Source organism: Salmo salar, chromosome ssa13 (genome assembly GCF_905237065.1).
Source record: "Salmo salar chromosome ssa13, Ssal_v3.1, whole genome shotgun sequence".
NCBI lineage: Eukaryota > Metazoa > Chordata > Actinopteri > Salmoniformes > Salmonidae > Salmo > Salmo salar.
The window spans coordinates 90950814-90965510 of NC_059454.1; the positions used below are offsets into that span (position 1 = coordinate 90950814).

Consider the following 14697-nt stretch of genomic DNA (forward strand, 5'->3'; position numbering starts at 1 on the left):
TAAATACTTTTTTCTTTACATAGTTGAATGTGCTGACAACAAAATCACACAAAAATAATCAATGGAAATCCAATTTATCAACCCATGGAGGTCTGGATTTGGAGTCACACTCAAAATTAAAGTGGAAAACCACACTACAGGCTGATCCAACTTTGATGTAATGTCCTTAAAACAAGTCAAAATGAGGCTCAGTAGTGTGTATGTATGACGTGCCTGTATGACCTCCCTACAATGCCTGGGCATGCTCCTGATGAGGTGGCAGATGGTCTCCTGAGGGATCTCCTCCCAGACCTGGACTAAAGCATCCGCCAACTCCTAAACAGTCTGTGGTGCAACGTGGCGTTGGTGGATGGAGCGAGACATGATGTCCCAGATGTGCTCAATTGGATTCAGGTCTGGGGAACGGGCGGGCCAGTCCATAGCATCAATGCCTTCCTCTTGCAGGAACTGCTGACACACTCCAGTCACATGAGGTCTAGCATTGTTTGCATTAGGAGGAACCCAGGGCCAACCGCACCAGGATATGGTCTCACAAGGGGTCTGAGGATCTCATCTCGGTACCTAATGGCAGTCAGGCTACCTCTGGCGAGCACATGGAGGGCTGTGCGGCACCCCAAAGAAATGCCACCCCACACCATGACAGACCCACCGCCAAACTGGTCATGCTGGAGGATGTTGCAGGCAGCAGAACGTTCTCCACGGCGTCTCCAGACTCTGTCACGTCTGTCACGTGCTCAGTGTGAACCTGCTTCATCTGTGAAGAGCACAGGGCGCCAGTGGCGAATTTGCCAATCTTGGTGTTCTATGGCAAATGCCAAACGTCCTGCACGGTGTTGGGCTGTAAGCACAACCCCCACCTGTGGACGTCGGGCCACAGGTTTTGTTGTAAAGTAGTTTGTACATTTGTGTTACTCTGTTTCATTTGTTCCCAGGGGGGAAAGGGAAGGCACCTAGGGAGTGCTTAGGCAAGAGGCCCGCAGGCAGACATTACCCGTAGTAGTTTACTGTCTATGCACACTAGGAAAGACCTGGGCGGACCATCCCCTGTATTTTGGTTAGTGCACCAGGTGGTGCTAGTTAGGTAAGTAGTGGGTAGGCAGGTAAGGTAGGAGAGGGGGCTTTGATATTTAGTTTCTTTGCTTTGGTTCCGTCCAGCCCCTTTTCCCCAAACTTACAGCATGAAGGAATAAATTCCCTGTTAATGGTATTCTCTGCCTATTTGTCATCCTTGCTCACACCTACACTTCCATACCTTTTTCACACCACGGAGAGTTAAGTTGTAGCAGGGTGTTGCGTTCCCTCTTTCTAGAGGCGTGTGTAACACGCAGTAGTGGCTTCGGGACAAGTCTCTGAATGTCCTTGAGTGGCCCAGCCAAAGCCCGGACTTGAACACAATTAAACATCTCCGGAGAGACCTGAAAATAGCTGTGCAGCAAGGTTCCCCATCCAACCTGACAGAGCTTGAGAGGATCTGCAGAGAAGAATGGGAGAAACTCCCCAAATACCGGTGTGCCAAGTTTGTAGCATCATACCCAAGAAGACTCAAAGCTGTAATTGCTGCCAAAGGTGCTTCAACAAAGTACCGAGTAAAGGGTCTGAATACTTATGTGAATGTGATATCTGTTTTCCATTTTTAATAGTTTAGCAAAAATGTCTAAAAAACAGTTTTTGCTTTGTCATAATGCAGTATTGTGAGTAGACTGATGAGGGGAAAAACTATTTAATACATTTTTGAATAAGGCTGTAACCTAACAAAATGTGGAAAAAGTAAAGTGGTCTGAATAGTTTCCAAAGGCACTGTACGTGTATAGCTCTATGCCCTCGCCTGCTACTTGTAATGTCTGCTTCCAACTCACACCGTCAAACACGTAGATCCCCTGAACTTAGCTCACACTCTCAAACACCTAGATCCCCTGAACGCAGCTCACCTAGATCCCCTGAACGCAGGTTCTCCAAGATGTGCCGACTCATCCCTCTTGCGCATCTACCTAATGCCATGGAAATGGCTGAGTGCATGTTCCAACAGGTGTTTCGTCTGTATGGGATCCTGGAAGACATCGGTTCAGAGACCCCAGTTCGTCTCCAGGGTGTGGCGAGCGTTCTGCGACCGACTGGGGGTCTCCATCAGCCTGTCCTCCGGATACCATCCCCAAACCAACAGGCAGACGGAACACCTGAATCAGGAAATAGGGAAGTACCTTCACCAATACTGCACCCACCAACCACACAAGTGGAGTCGCTATCTAGCCTGGGCCGAATACGCACAGAACTCCCTGGTGCATTGCTCACTCCTTTTCAGTGTGTCCTCGGATACCAACCCCCCGTGTTCCCATGGGAGACAGAGCCCGGGAACTGTGCCTGCCGTCAATGAGTGGTTTCGACAGAGTGAGCCGGTTTGGGCAACGTGTGTGGCTCTCTACACGGGACATCCGGCTTCGTGACCAATGCAAAAAGTTCAGTCCACAGTTCATTGGTCCCTTCAAAATAATACACCGCATCAGTCCTGTCACCTACAGTCTCCTCATCCTTCCATGTGTCCCTTCTCAAGCCTGTGAGGTACAGCCCTCTCCATCCTCCTGTGGCGCACCTCGACGCACCTCCCCTGTTTGACGTCGGTGGTGCACCGGCTTATTCCTTCCAAGCCCTCCTTGATTCCAAGCACCTGGGTGGTCGCATCCACTACCTGGTGGATTGGGAGGGGTATTGACCAGAAGAATGGTCCTGGGTCTCCGCCCAGGACATCCTTGACCCAGCCATGATCCTGGCTTTCCACTGTAACCGTCCTGACCGCCCAGCTCCATGTCCCCGGGGGATGTCCCCTGCTCAGCTTCCGAGGCAGTCAAGAGCCGGGGTGCTGTAACATCTGCTTCCAACTCACACCCTCAAACACGTAGATCCCTTGAATGCAGCTCACACACTCAAACACCTAGATCCCCTGAACGCAGCTCACTCTCCAGATCCCAATCACCTGAATGCTAATCACCTGTTCAAACACCTGGATGTCATTATCACACACTATTTAGTTCAGTTCTGCACCCCATTACTATGAGGTATTGTTTGTTTTGTGACACACGTCTTACGGAGCGCTGTGTCTCCTCCCGTGTATGATATATATATATATTTAATATTTTTTATTTCACCTTTATTTAACCAGGCAGGCTAGTTGAGAACAAGTTCTCATTTGCAACTGCGACCTGGCCAAGATAAAGCATAGCGATTCAACACATACAACAACACAGAGTTACACATGGAATATACAAAACATACAGTCAATAATACAGTAGAACAAAAGAAAACAAAAAGTCTATATACAGTGAGTGCAAATGAGGTATGTTAAGGCAATAAATAGGCCATGGTGGCAAAGTAAATACAATATAGCAATTAAACACTGGAATGGTAGATGTGTAGAAGATGAATGTGCAAGTAGAGATACTGGGGTGCAAAGGAGCAAGATAAATAAATAAATACAGTATGGGCATGAGGTAGGTAGATAGATGGGCTGTTTACAGGTGCAGTGATCTGTGAGCTGCTCTGACAGCTGGTGCTTAAAGCTAGTGAGGGAGATATGAGTCTCCAGCTTCAGAGATTTTTGCAGTTCGTTCCAGTCATTGGCAGCAGAGAACTGGAAGGAAAGATGACCAAAGGAGGAATTGGCTTTGGGGGTGACCTGTGAGATATACCTGCTGGAGCGTGTGCTACAAGTAGGTGCTGCTATGGTGACCAATGAGCTGAGATAAGGCGGGGCTTTACCTAGCAGAGACTTGTAGATAACCTGTAGCCAGTGGGTTTGGCGACAAGTATGAAGCGAGCGCCAACCAATGACAGCGTACAGGTCGCAATGGTGGGTAGTGTATGGGGCTTTTGTGACAAAACGGATGGCACTGTGATAGACTGCATCCAGTTTGTTGAGTAGAGTGTTGGAGGCTATTTTATAGATGACATCACCGAAGTCGAGGATCGGTAGGATGGTCAGTTTTACGAGGGTATGTTTGGCAGCATGAGTGAAGGATGCTTTGTTGCGCTATAGGAAGCCGATTCTAGATTTAATTTTGGATTGGAGATGCTTAATGTGAGTCTGGAAGGAGAGTTTACAGTCTAATCAGACACCCAGGTATTTGTAGTTGTCCACGTATTCTAAGTCAGAGCCGTCCAGAGTTGTGATGCTGGACGGGCGAGCAGGTGCGGGCAGTGATCGATTGAATAGTATGCATTTAGTTTTACTTGCGTTTAAGAGCAGTTGTAGGCCACGGAAGGAGAGTTGTATGGCATTGAAGCTCGTCTGGAGGTTAGTTAACACAGTGTCCAAAGAGGGGCCAGAAGTATACAGAATGGTGTCGTCTGCGTAGAGGTGGATCAGAGCATCACCAGCAGCAAGAGCGACATCACTGATGTATACAGAGAAGAGAGTCGGCACGAGAATTGAACCCTGTGGCACACCCGTAGAGACTGCCAGAGGTCCGGACAACAGGCCCTCCGATTTGACACACTGAACTCTATCAGAGAAGTAGTTGGTAAACCAGGCGTGGCAATCATTTGAGAATCCAAGGCTGTTGAGTCTGCCAATAAGAATGTGGTGATTGACAGAGTCGAAAGCCTTGGCCAGGTTGATGAATACAGCTGCACAGTAATGTCTCTTATCGATGGCGGTTATGATGTCGTTTAGGACCTTGAGCGTGGCTGAGGTGCACCCATGACCAGCTCTGAAACCAGATTGCATAGCGGAGAAGGTACGGTGGGATTCGAAATGGTCGGTAATCTGTTTGTTAACTTGGCTTTCGAAGACCTTAGAAAGACAAGGTAGGATAGATATAGGTCTGTAGCAGTTTGGGTCAAGAGTGTCACCCCCTTTGAAGAGGGGGATGACCGTGGCAGCTTTCCAATCTTTGGGAATCTCAGACGGTACGAAAGAGGTTGAACAGGCTAGTAATAGGGGTTGCAACAATTTCGGCAGATAATTTTAGAAAGAGAGGGTCCAGATTGTCTAGCCCGGCTGATTTGTATGGGTCCAGATTTTGCAGCTCTTTCAGAACATCAGCTATCTGGATTTGGGTGAAGGAGAAATGGTGGGGGCATTGGCGGGTTGCTGTGGAGGGTGCAGGGCAGCTGACTGCGGTAGGGGTAGCCAGGTGGAAAGCATGGCCAGCCGTAGAGAAATGCTTAATGAAATTCTCAATTATAGTGGATTTATCAGTGGTAACAGTGTTTCCTAGACTCAGAGCAGTGGGCAGCTGGGAGGAGGTGCTCTTATTCTCCATGGACTTTACAGTGTCCCAGAACCTTTTTGAGTTAGTACTACAGGATGCAAATTTCTGTTTGAAAAAGCTAGCCTTAGCTTTTCTAACTGCCTGTGTATATTTGTTCCTAACTTCCCTTAAACGTTGCATATCACGGGGGCTATTCGATGCTAATGCAGAACACCACAGGATGTTTTTGTGCTGGTCAATGGCAGACAGGTCTGGAGTGAACCAAGGACTATATCTATTCCTAGTTCTACATTTTTTGAGTGGGTCATACTTATTTAAGATGGTGAGGAAGGCACTTTTAAAGAATAGCCAGGCATCATCTACTGACGGGATGAGGTCAATGTCATTCCAGGATACCCCGGCCAGGTCGATTAGAAAGGCCTGCTCGTAGAAGTGTTTTAGGGAGCGTTTGACAGTGATGAGGGGTGGTCGTTTGGTCGCAGACCCATTACGGATGTTGGCAATGAGGCAGTGATCGCTGAGATCTTGATTGAAAACAGCAGAAGTGTATTTGCAGGGCGAGTTAGTTTGGATGACATCTATGAGGGTGCCTGTGTTTACAGATTTGGGGTTGTACCTGGTAGGTTCATTGATAATTTGTGTGAGATTGAGGGCATCAAGCTTAGATTGTATGATGGCCGGGGTGTTAAGCATTTCACAGTTTAGGTCACCTAGTAGCACGAGCTCAGAAGATAGATGAGGGGAAACCAATTCACATATGGTATCGAGGGCACAGCTGGGGGCAGAGGGAGGTCTATAGCTGGATTAACCTCCACATCACCAGAGGAACAGCGGAAAAGTAGGATAAGGGTACGGCTAAAGGCTATAAGAACTGGCCGTCTAGCACGTTTGGAACAGAGAGTAAAAGGAGTAGGTTTCTGGGCACGATAGCATAGATTCAACGTATAGTGTACAGACAAAGGTAACGTAGGATGTGAGTACATTGGAGGTAAACCTAGGCATTGAGTAATGATGAGACAGATATAGTCTACTAGAGATGTTTAAACCAGGTGATGTCATCGCATATGTAGGAGGTGGAACAACATGGTTGGCTAAGGCATATTGAGCAGGGCTAGAGGCTCTACAGTGAAATAAGACAGTAATCACTAACCAGGACAGTAATGGATGAGGCATATTGATATTAGAGAGAGGCATGCTTAGTCAAGTGAACATATGGGTCCAGTGAGTAGTTGGGCTGACTGGGGACACGGCGATTCAGACAGTTAGCAGGCCAATGCTAACAAGCTAACAGTTAGTAGGCCGGGGCTAAACAAGCTAGCAGTTAGCAGACCGGGGCTGGCAAGCTAGCAGTTAGCAGACTGGGTTAGCAAGCAAGCAGTTGGCAGACCGGGGCTAGAAATTAGCAGACCGGGGCAGGTAAGCTAGCAGTTAACAGACCGGTGATAGCAAGTTAGCCTTTGGGGGACGTTGCGATGGGGGTAAGTCTGTTTTTGCCTCTTCGTGCGTTGACGGCGATAGACCAGTCGTGGAATTATTAGGGTTCCAAGTAGCTCTAGGTAGCTAGTAGGCCGCGGTTAGCAGAATGGGCCTTCGCCTGAGGGGCATGTTGGAATCCTCAGGCAGATTATGTCGGTATTCCAGTCGTAGAGGATCGGCGGGATTCCGTGCCCCGTACCGGCAGTAGAGGGGGTCCGGATATTGTAGCCCAGGAGTGGGCTTCGGTGGTGCTTGCTAATTGGTGCTTGCTCCGGGATGGAAACGCTAGTCAGGAGTAGTCACCCGGGATTGCGGTTAGCTAGCTGCGAAGATCCAGATGAAAATGTTCAGAGTTTGCGGTAGGAATCCAGGGATATGGGGGAAAATAGAATAAATAATAATAGGTCCATTATGCTCTGGTTTGAGTCACGTTGTTCAAACTGGCGAGTGCTTTCCGAGCTAAAGGTTAGCTGATGACCGCTAGCAATGGTTTGCTGACTGATAGCTGGTAGGTAGTTAGCTGGCTAGCTTCAGTTGAGGGATTCCAGATCCGAAGTAAATAGAAATACTTTCGAAAAAAACAGATCCACGCCACATTGGGTGAGGCGGGTTGCAGGAGAGTATTTAGAAGTTGAGGTTTAGGAAAATATTTTTAAAAGATATGCGAAGAAAAAGATGTAAAAAGATATATACAAGGGACACGACAGGGCAAAGACGTCTGACTGCTACGCTTTTGCCTATTCCCTGCCTGTACTTTCCTGTTATCTACCTATTGCCTGATCTCCCAGACTACGTTACTAGCCTTTTCCCTGCCTGTACTGTTGCCCTTTTGGACCCCGTTTATGACCTTCTGCCTGCCCCTGGACCCAGCTACCTGCCTCCTGAGGTGGTCCTTTGCAATAAACACCTGCTGCACCCTGTGCTTGAAACCAGATCTCTGTCTCCCCTCGTGTTCATTACACTACCATCTTCACATTGCATGGAGTCCAGCAAGTAAACAGACTTGCAGCAGCTTTGCTCGTACTGTAGAACAGAAATGCAGAAAATCATATTTTGTATGATTTACCTTGATATCATATAGCCCCCATTTGACTTAGAACCCATTAATAAACCAAGTCCTGAAACAAATTAATTATAAGAGGGGGAGAAATGTTTTCCTGAATTTAGTTTTGTCCTCCTCTGCTCTACTCCACCTTAACCTTTCATTGTGGTGGATGTTTTGTTTTTGAGCCTTTCTGTCACGGCTTGCCTGCGGTTTCAGCTCATTTGTTTCAGGGATTTCTGTGTGTGTTTGGTTGATCCAATCCTCCTCGATATGGGAGGCTGGTGAGGGCTGCATCAAAGGCCTTTTGATGTGTTACAAAGCGTTACGTCTCAAACTCGGGCTCACGATGACATCAATCCCTCACCAGCAGCAGCCCTCAGAGCAGCCCTCAGAGCATTACCTGACGTTGCAGCTTCCTTTGCCTCACTCTATTTACACTGTAACTGCAAATAGCAGCAGCCCTGCAGATGATACAAGTAAGAACAACGTCTGGGGAGGTTCTCATTCCTCATTTTTATTAAACCCGTCTGCACATCACACACGCCTGCCTTTTGAATTCCATAGAAGATGGTGGGGAGCGGGAGTGCTGTAGACTTGAACCATTTTTCTAAGTGCCTGCGTGGTGTTTTTAGAGGTCTTTTTTGGATAACTCTGGAGTATGTTCAGTGTGGTGTGTGTAAAGACCCAAGGCTTTTAGAGATGGAAGTGTCCTAAGGCACATTGCAGACCCCATGCAGAGCACAGCAGTAAAGTCACTGTCCCTAGAGTGCATGTTATGCAGTCATTTTACTGCTAGGGGTGACTGAGGGTACAGCACATCACTTTAGTTGTTGTGTGTTTGAAATGTCATTTTGGGAGAAATTGTCCTGCTTTAACCCCCCATCCCACACCCCTGCCTATCCTGTGCCTTGTCCCCTGTGGCACTCTTAGTGTTAAATCCTCTCAGCTTGATAAAGGAACATAACGAGGAAAGTGGATGATGAAAGGATTATGTAAATACATTGATAATCTGTTACCATCAAGCAGTCCACATCGTCACTTGAATAGTTAATGATGCATGACTTGCACTTAAAAAATATTGTAATTTACCCCTTGTTGGATCTTGGAATGATTGAAAAGAAACACCAATGATAGATTATTCTCTCTTGCTCTGTGTTCCCACAGGACTTGGGACTCCAGGGAACATCCCTCAATGATATCCTCTATAAGAACGCAGCCTTTCTCAACCTGGTGGATCCAATCTCCCATGAGCTCTTGCTCAGCCTGGCCAAAGACATGCAGTGTCCAAAGAGGGTAAGCCCATCGTAATGTCTGACTGTTGAGCTGTCTGTTGGTCCATCTGTCTGTTTGTCTCAACCACCTCAGCCGTGCTGTTGTCAGGGAACATCAAATGAGATCAGGCACAGAAAATAGAACGTTTAGGAATCCACGGCTGCAAGGGTCAATTCAAGAGCAAATAGATGATGGTCAGTCTCTTAGAAATATGGCCATTTGGTTTGGTTCCAGCCTTCCAACTGCTGCCATAAATCATACAGTTATGATTAGGCTCTGAATGACGCATTTGTGTGTGTGCACGTATTCACTCTTGAGGTGCTGGAGACATGGGGCGCTTATTTATAACTAATGACCAGAAGTAGGTCAGTCACAGCGTGGTATCATTTCTACAACCGTCAAAAGTACAATCCAATGTCAACAACAACTCATCAAAACGTGAAGAACCAGTTTCACTGCTTCAAAACATTACTTTTATTGTGCATTCAACCATAGTACTGTGTATCTATATCTCAAGAGCCCTGTGGTGGCTACTGCCTGTGCATATTCTGAATCATGTTTGAATTTGATTCCATGTTGACAATGCCCCAATTCACATCAAAGAGAAAAACATGTTATTATGAGGGAGAAAGAGCAATGGAACAAGAGCAAGACCAAGGAGAGAGGGACTGACAGATGCTAAAGTATATTTTGATGTATAACCATGTTGGCTGGACAAGGGAGAAGAGCCTTGAGATAATGTGGTGATAGCACCCAAATGGTTGGATTGTTTGTAGTGGGATAAGTGAAGGGGATCAGACAATATAAATAACCTTCACCTTTTAAACCAACATTCTAAGAACAAAGGAAACAGCCCCATCACTAGACAGCTCAATGTGGCATAATAGGGGTTGCAAGGACATAAGTGAAACAGTGGTCCATTGAAATATGTGTATCCAAGATGTTCTGCCTTGGGCTTGTAAAATGTATCAATTAATTCTTAGGTGTCACAAGGTTACCTGTTGTGCTAAATGTGGTTTAAAGGAAAATTCCACCCAAAAACAATATTTTGGTATTTGTTTCATTACTGCATTGTTGACATAGTCCCAAAATGTTTTTTCAAGATATGTAACTTTCAAAATACAAAAATCATCCCCGTGTGATGCATTTTACATCATATGAAGGAAAATGCAGTGGTCTAATTCCATTGTTCATGATGTCGGAAAGGAAAATAGGCCTATTTTCATTCAATGTATTCAGTTCAGAGAGTCAACAAGAGCAGTCACTTTGACTGTTCCTCTGTTTGAAAGCCAGACACTTTGAACCTATGTATGTATGTATGTATGTATGTATGTATGTATGTATGTATGTATGTATGTATGTATGTATGTATGTATGTATGTATGTATGTATGTATGTATGTATGTATGTGTATATATTACAGGAAACAGATACCCTGAAGTCATCCAACAAGATCTGCAGACAGCTGATATTCCACCTGACCCCTCACTCCAAGTGGATGAGACAAAGCCTTCCCAGGAAGAAGTCGCAGGCCTGGTGAGTCTGCCCGTCTGCCGATCTGTCCATCTATCGCTGGCACATCCACTAACTGGGACAGCTACTGCCATAACACCACTGCAAAGAAATGAACAGCGAACAGCAAACTGACGTCAGAGGAGTGATACAGTACGCACGGCCCCAAAACCTACTTAAAACCTGTTAGGGCTAGGGGGCAGTATTTGCACGGCTGGATAAAAAAATGTACCCGATTTAATCTGGTTACTAATCCTACCCAGTAACTAGAATATCCCCAACATGACGGCTAGTCTGTATCGCAACGCGTATTTTTCTGGGCGCAGTGCTCAGATTATTGCAAAGTGTGATTTCCCAGTAAGGTTATTTTTAAATCTGGCAAGTTGATTGCGTTCAAGAGATGTAAATCTATAATTCTTTAAATGACAATATAATATTTTACCAATGTTTTCAAATTTTAATTATTTAATTTGTGGTGCTGACTTGACTGCCGGTTATTGGAGGGAAACGATTTCCTCAACATCAATGCCATAGTAAAACACTGTTTTTGGATATAAATATGAACTTTATAGAACTAAAAATGCATGCATTGTCTAACATAATGTCCTAGGAGTGTCATCTGATGGAGATTGTAAAAGGTTAGTGCATAATTTTAGCTGGTTTTATGGTTTTGGTGACCCTGTCTTTGAATTGACAAAACATTACACACAACTCTTGTAAATGTACTGTCCTAACATACTCTAAATTTATGCTTTCGCCGTAAAACCTTTTTGAAATCGTAAAACGTGATTAGATTAAGGAGATGTTTATCTTTCAAAGGGTGTAAAATAGTTGTATGTTTGAAAAATTTGAATTTTGACATTTATTTGGATTCAAATTTGCCGCTCTTGAAATGCACCTGCTGTTGATGGAGTGCACCACGGGTGGGACGCTTGCGTCCCACCTAGCCCATAGAGGTTAAGCCCACTAACATCTCTGAAACAGGACAGTCTCGTGTTCAGTGAGTTTGTTAGAGATTAGTCACTCCTGATATTGGGTGCTTTACTGTACAATAACAGCAATGATTTCATGTGTTAGATAAATACACAGCAGCACCAGCTTCCACCAAGTCTATTTTGTTAGTGTCTTGGATAGGGTTGCAAAGCTACCAGTAATTTACCAAAGTTACTGCAATCTTCAGTAATTAACAGAAAATCTATGGCAATGTATCGTCATTTTGGTCATTTATTGTTGAATAACTTTAAAAATATTTGTATATAGTATTCATTTATTATATCTGTGTCCATATTTGTCACATCCTGACCAGTATAGAGGATTATTTGTATTATTTGGTCAGGGCGTGGCAGAGGTATGTTTGTTTTGTATGGTGGGTAGTTGTATGTTAGCACTGCTTTTGTTTAGCCTGCTACACTGTTCCTGTCGTGAGTTTTGTTTATTGTTTTTTCCTCGTGGTCACATTTAAAATAAATGATGATGAGCACGCAATCCGCTGCATATTGGTCCACTTTGTCCGACAGCGATTTCAACATATCTTCTGACGAAGAGGAATGTGACAGAACTACCCACCCCAACAGGACCAAGCAGCGGAGAAAGGAGCGGCACGAGGAATATATGGACTATACTGAGAGATGGACTTGGGAACAGATTCTGGCCGGAGAGGGCCCGTGGAAGAAGGCCAGGGTGGACCAGAAACGCTACCGGGGTACACGTCTGGCGAGGAAGCCGGAGAGGCACCCCCAATAATTTTTTGGGGGGGCACACGGGTAGTTTGGCTAGGCCTAGGAAGAGCCATAAGCCAGCTACCCGTGAGTACATGGAGGACCTATGGAGGTGGAGAGCGCCGTGTTTCGCTGAGGTGCGCACTACCCATACGCACGCACAGTCCGGTGCGTGCCATTCCAGCCCCTCGCAGATGCCGTGCTAGAGTGGGCATCCAGCCTGGTAGGAGGATGCCTGCGCAGAGCGTCTGGTCGCCGGTACGCCTCCTAGGACCAGGCTACCCTACGCCCGCTCTACGTACGGCAACCATCAGGCCCCTGCACAGCCCAGTTCGCCCTATACCAGCACCCCGCTTGTACAGGGCTGCTAGTTCCATCCAGCCAGGACGGGTTGTGCAGGCGGTGAGGTCTAGGCCACCTGTGCGCCTCCATGGCCCAGTCTTTCCAGTTCCCGCCTCTCGTGCTAACCCGGAAGTGGGTACGTCCAGTCCGGCATGACCAGTACCAGCAACCCAGACCAAGCTTCCCATGAGCCAGCCTAGTCTTATTCGGCCTGTTCCCGCTCCTCGCACTAGCCCTGAGGTGCGTGTCCCCAGACTGGCACATCCAGTACCAGCACCACGTATCAGGCTTCCAGTGCGCCAGCCCAGTCCGACTCGGCCTGTTCCCCGCACTAGTTCTGAGGTGCGTATCTCCAGACTGGCACATCCAGTACCAGTACCACGCATCAGGCTTCCAGTGCGTCAGCCCAGCCTCAAGAGCCCGGCACCAGCGTGCAGTCCAGAGTATCCGGCACCAGTGTGCAGTCCAGAGTATCCGGCACCAGTGTGCAGTCCAGAGTATCCGGCACCAGTGTGCAGTCCAGAGTATCCGGCACCAGTGTGCAGTCAAGAGTATCCGGCACCAGTGTGCAGTCTAGAGTATCCGGCAACAGTGTCTAGTCCGGAACCGAGAGAGACTGCCTGCGACCCGGAACCGAGGGAGTCTGCCTGTGACCCGGAACCGAGGGAGTCGGCCTGCAACCCGGGACTAAGGGAATCTGCCTGTGACCCAGAACCGGGTGAGTCTACCTACAATCTGAAAATAAAAAGGATTAACTGTGTATTGAATGAGTCTGCCTACAGTGTGCAACGGAAGAGGTCTGCCAAAGATCCGGAACAAGGGGGGTCTGCCTACGGCCCGAAACGGAGCAAGTCTGTCTGCAGTCTGGAGGGCAGTAGGCCTGAGCCGGAGCCACCTTGACGGTGACGGCAGCCACCCTCTCTTCACTCCCTTTAGTTTAGGGGGATTTTTCTGTTTGTTTGGGGGTATTTACTGGGTTTTGTGTAAGGCCCGGCGCCTTTGGGGGTACTGTCACGTCCTGACCAGTATAGAGGATTATTTGTATTATTTGGTCAGGGCGTGGCAGAGGTATGTTTGTTTTGTATGGTGGGTAGTTGTATGTTAGCACTGCTTTTGTTTAGCCTGCTACACTGTTCCTGTCGTGAGTTTTGTTTTTGTTTTTTCCTCGTGGTCACATTTAAAATAAATGATGATGAGCACGCAATCCGCTGCATATTGGTCCACTTTGTCCGACAGCGATTTCAACATATCTTCTGACGAAGAGGTTTGTGACAATATTTTCCATGGGTTTCTAGTAGATGGTTAAGAGAAAATTGTCTAATTAATGACAAAAGCATCTAATCAACAATGGCATTATTTTCAATTAACTGCAACTATTGAATGTGTTCACAACTGCCACTAGTTTGGCGCCAAAACTTTTACAAGAAATATATACAGTGGCATTTGGAAGACCCATTTGCGACCAAGCTTTAACTTCCTGACTGATGTCTTGAGATGTTGCTTCAATATATCCACATAATTCCCCTCCTCATGTTGCCATCTATTTTGTGAAGAGCACCAGTCCCTCCTGCAGCAAAGCACCCCCACAACATGATGCTGCCACCCCCGTGCTTCACAGTTGGGATGGTGTTCTTCAGCTTGCAAGCCTCCCCTTTTTTCCTCCAAACATAACGATGGTCATTATGGCCAAACAGTTCTATTTGTTTCATCAGACCAGAGGACATTTCTCCAAAAAGTACGATCTTTATCCCCATGTCCAGTTGCAAACCGAGTGAGTGACCTTTCAGGTTATGTCAATATAGGACTCGTTTTACTGTGGATATAGATACTTTTGTACCTGTTTCCTCCAGCATCTTCACAAGGGCCTTTGCTGTTGTTGTGGGATTGATTTGCACTTTTCGCACCAAAGTACGTTCATCTCTAGGAGACAGAACATGTCTCCTTCCTGAGCGGTATGATGGTTGTGTGGTCCCATGGTGTTTATACTTGAGTACTATTGTTTGTACAGATGAAGATGGTACCTTCAGGCATTTGGAAAATGCTCCCAAGGATGAACCAGTCTACAATCTACCAAGTCTAAAAAAGAAATAGAGGTCTTGGCTGATTTCTTTTGATTTTCCCATGATGT

General features: G+C 46.5%; 1 protein-coding gene across 1 annotated transcript in view; it reads left to right on the top strand.

The window, feature by feature from the left end:
• Positions 1-10748, top strand: part of LOC106568229 (leucine-rich repeat-containing protein 75B) — a 31218-nt gene extending 20470 nt beyond the window's left edge. Inside the window, exons 2-3 of the mRNA XM_014138385.2 lie at positions 8890-9018; positions 10421-10748. Of these exons, the coding sequence (XP_013993860.2) occupies positions 8890-9018; positions 10421-10537 (246 nt within the window). The 3' untranslated portion in view covers positions 10538-10748. The remainder of the gene's footprint in view (positions 1-8889; positions 9019-10420) is intronic.
• Positions 10749-14697: the final 3949 nt, after the last annotated feature.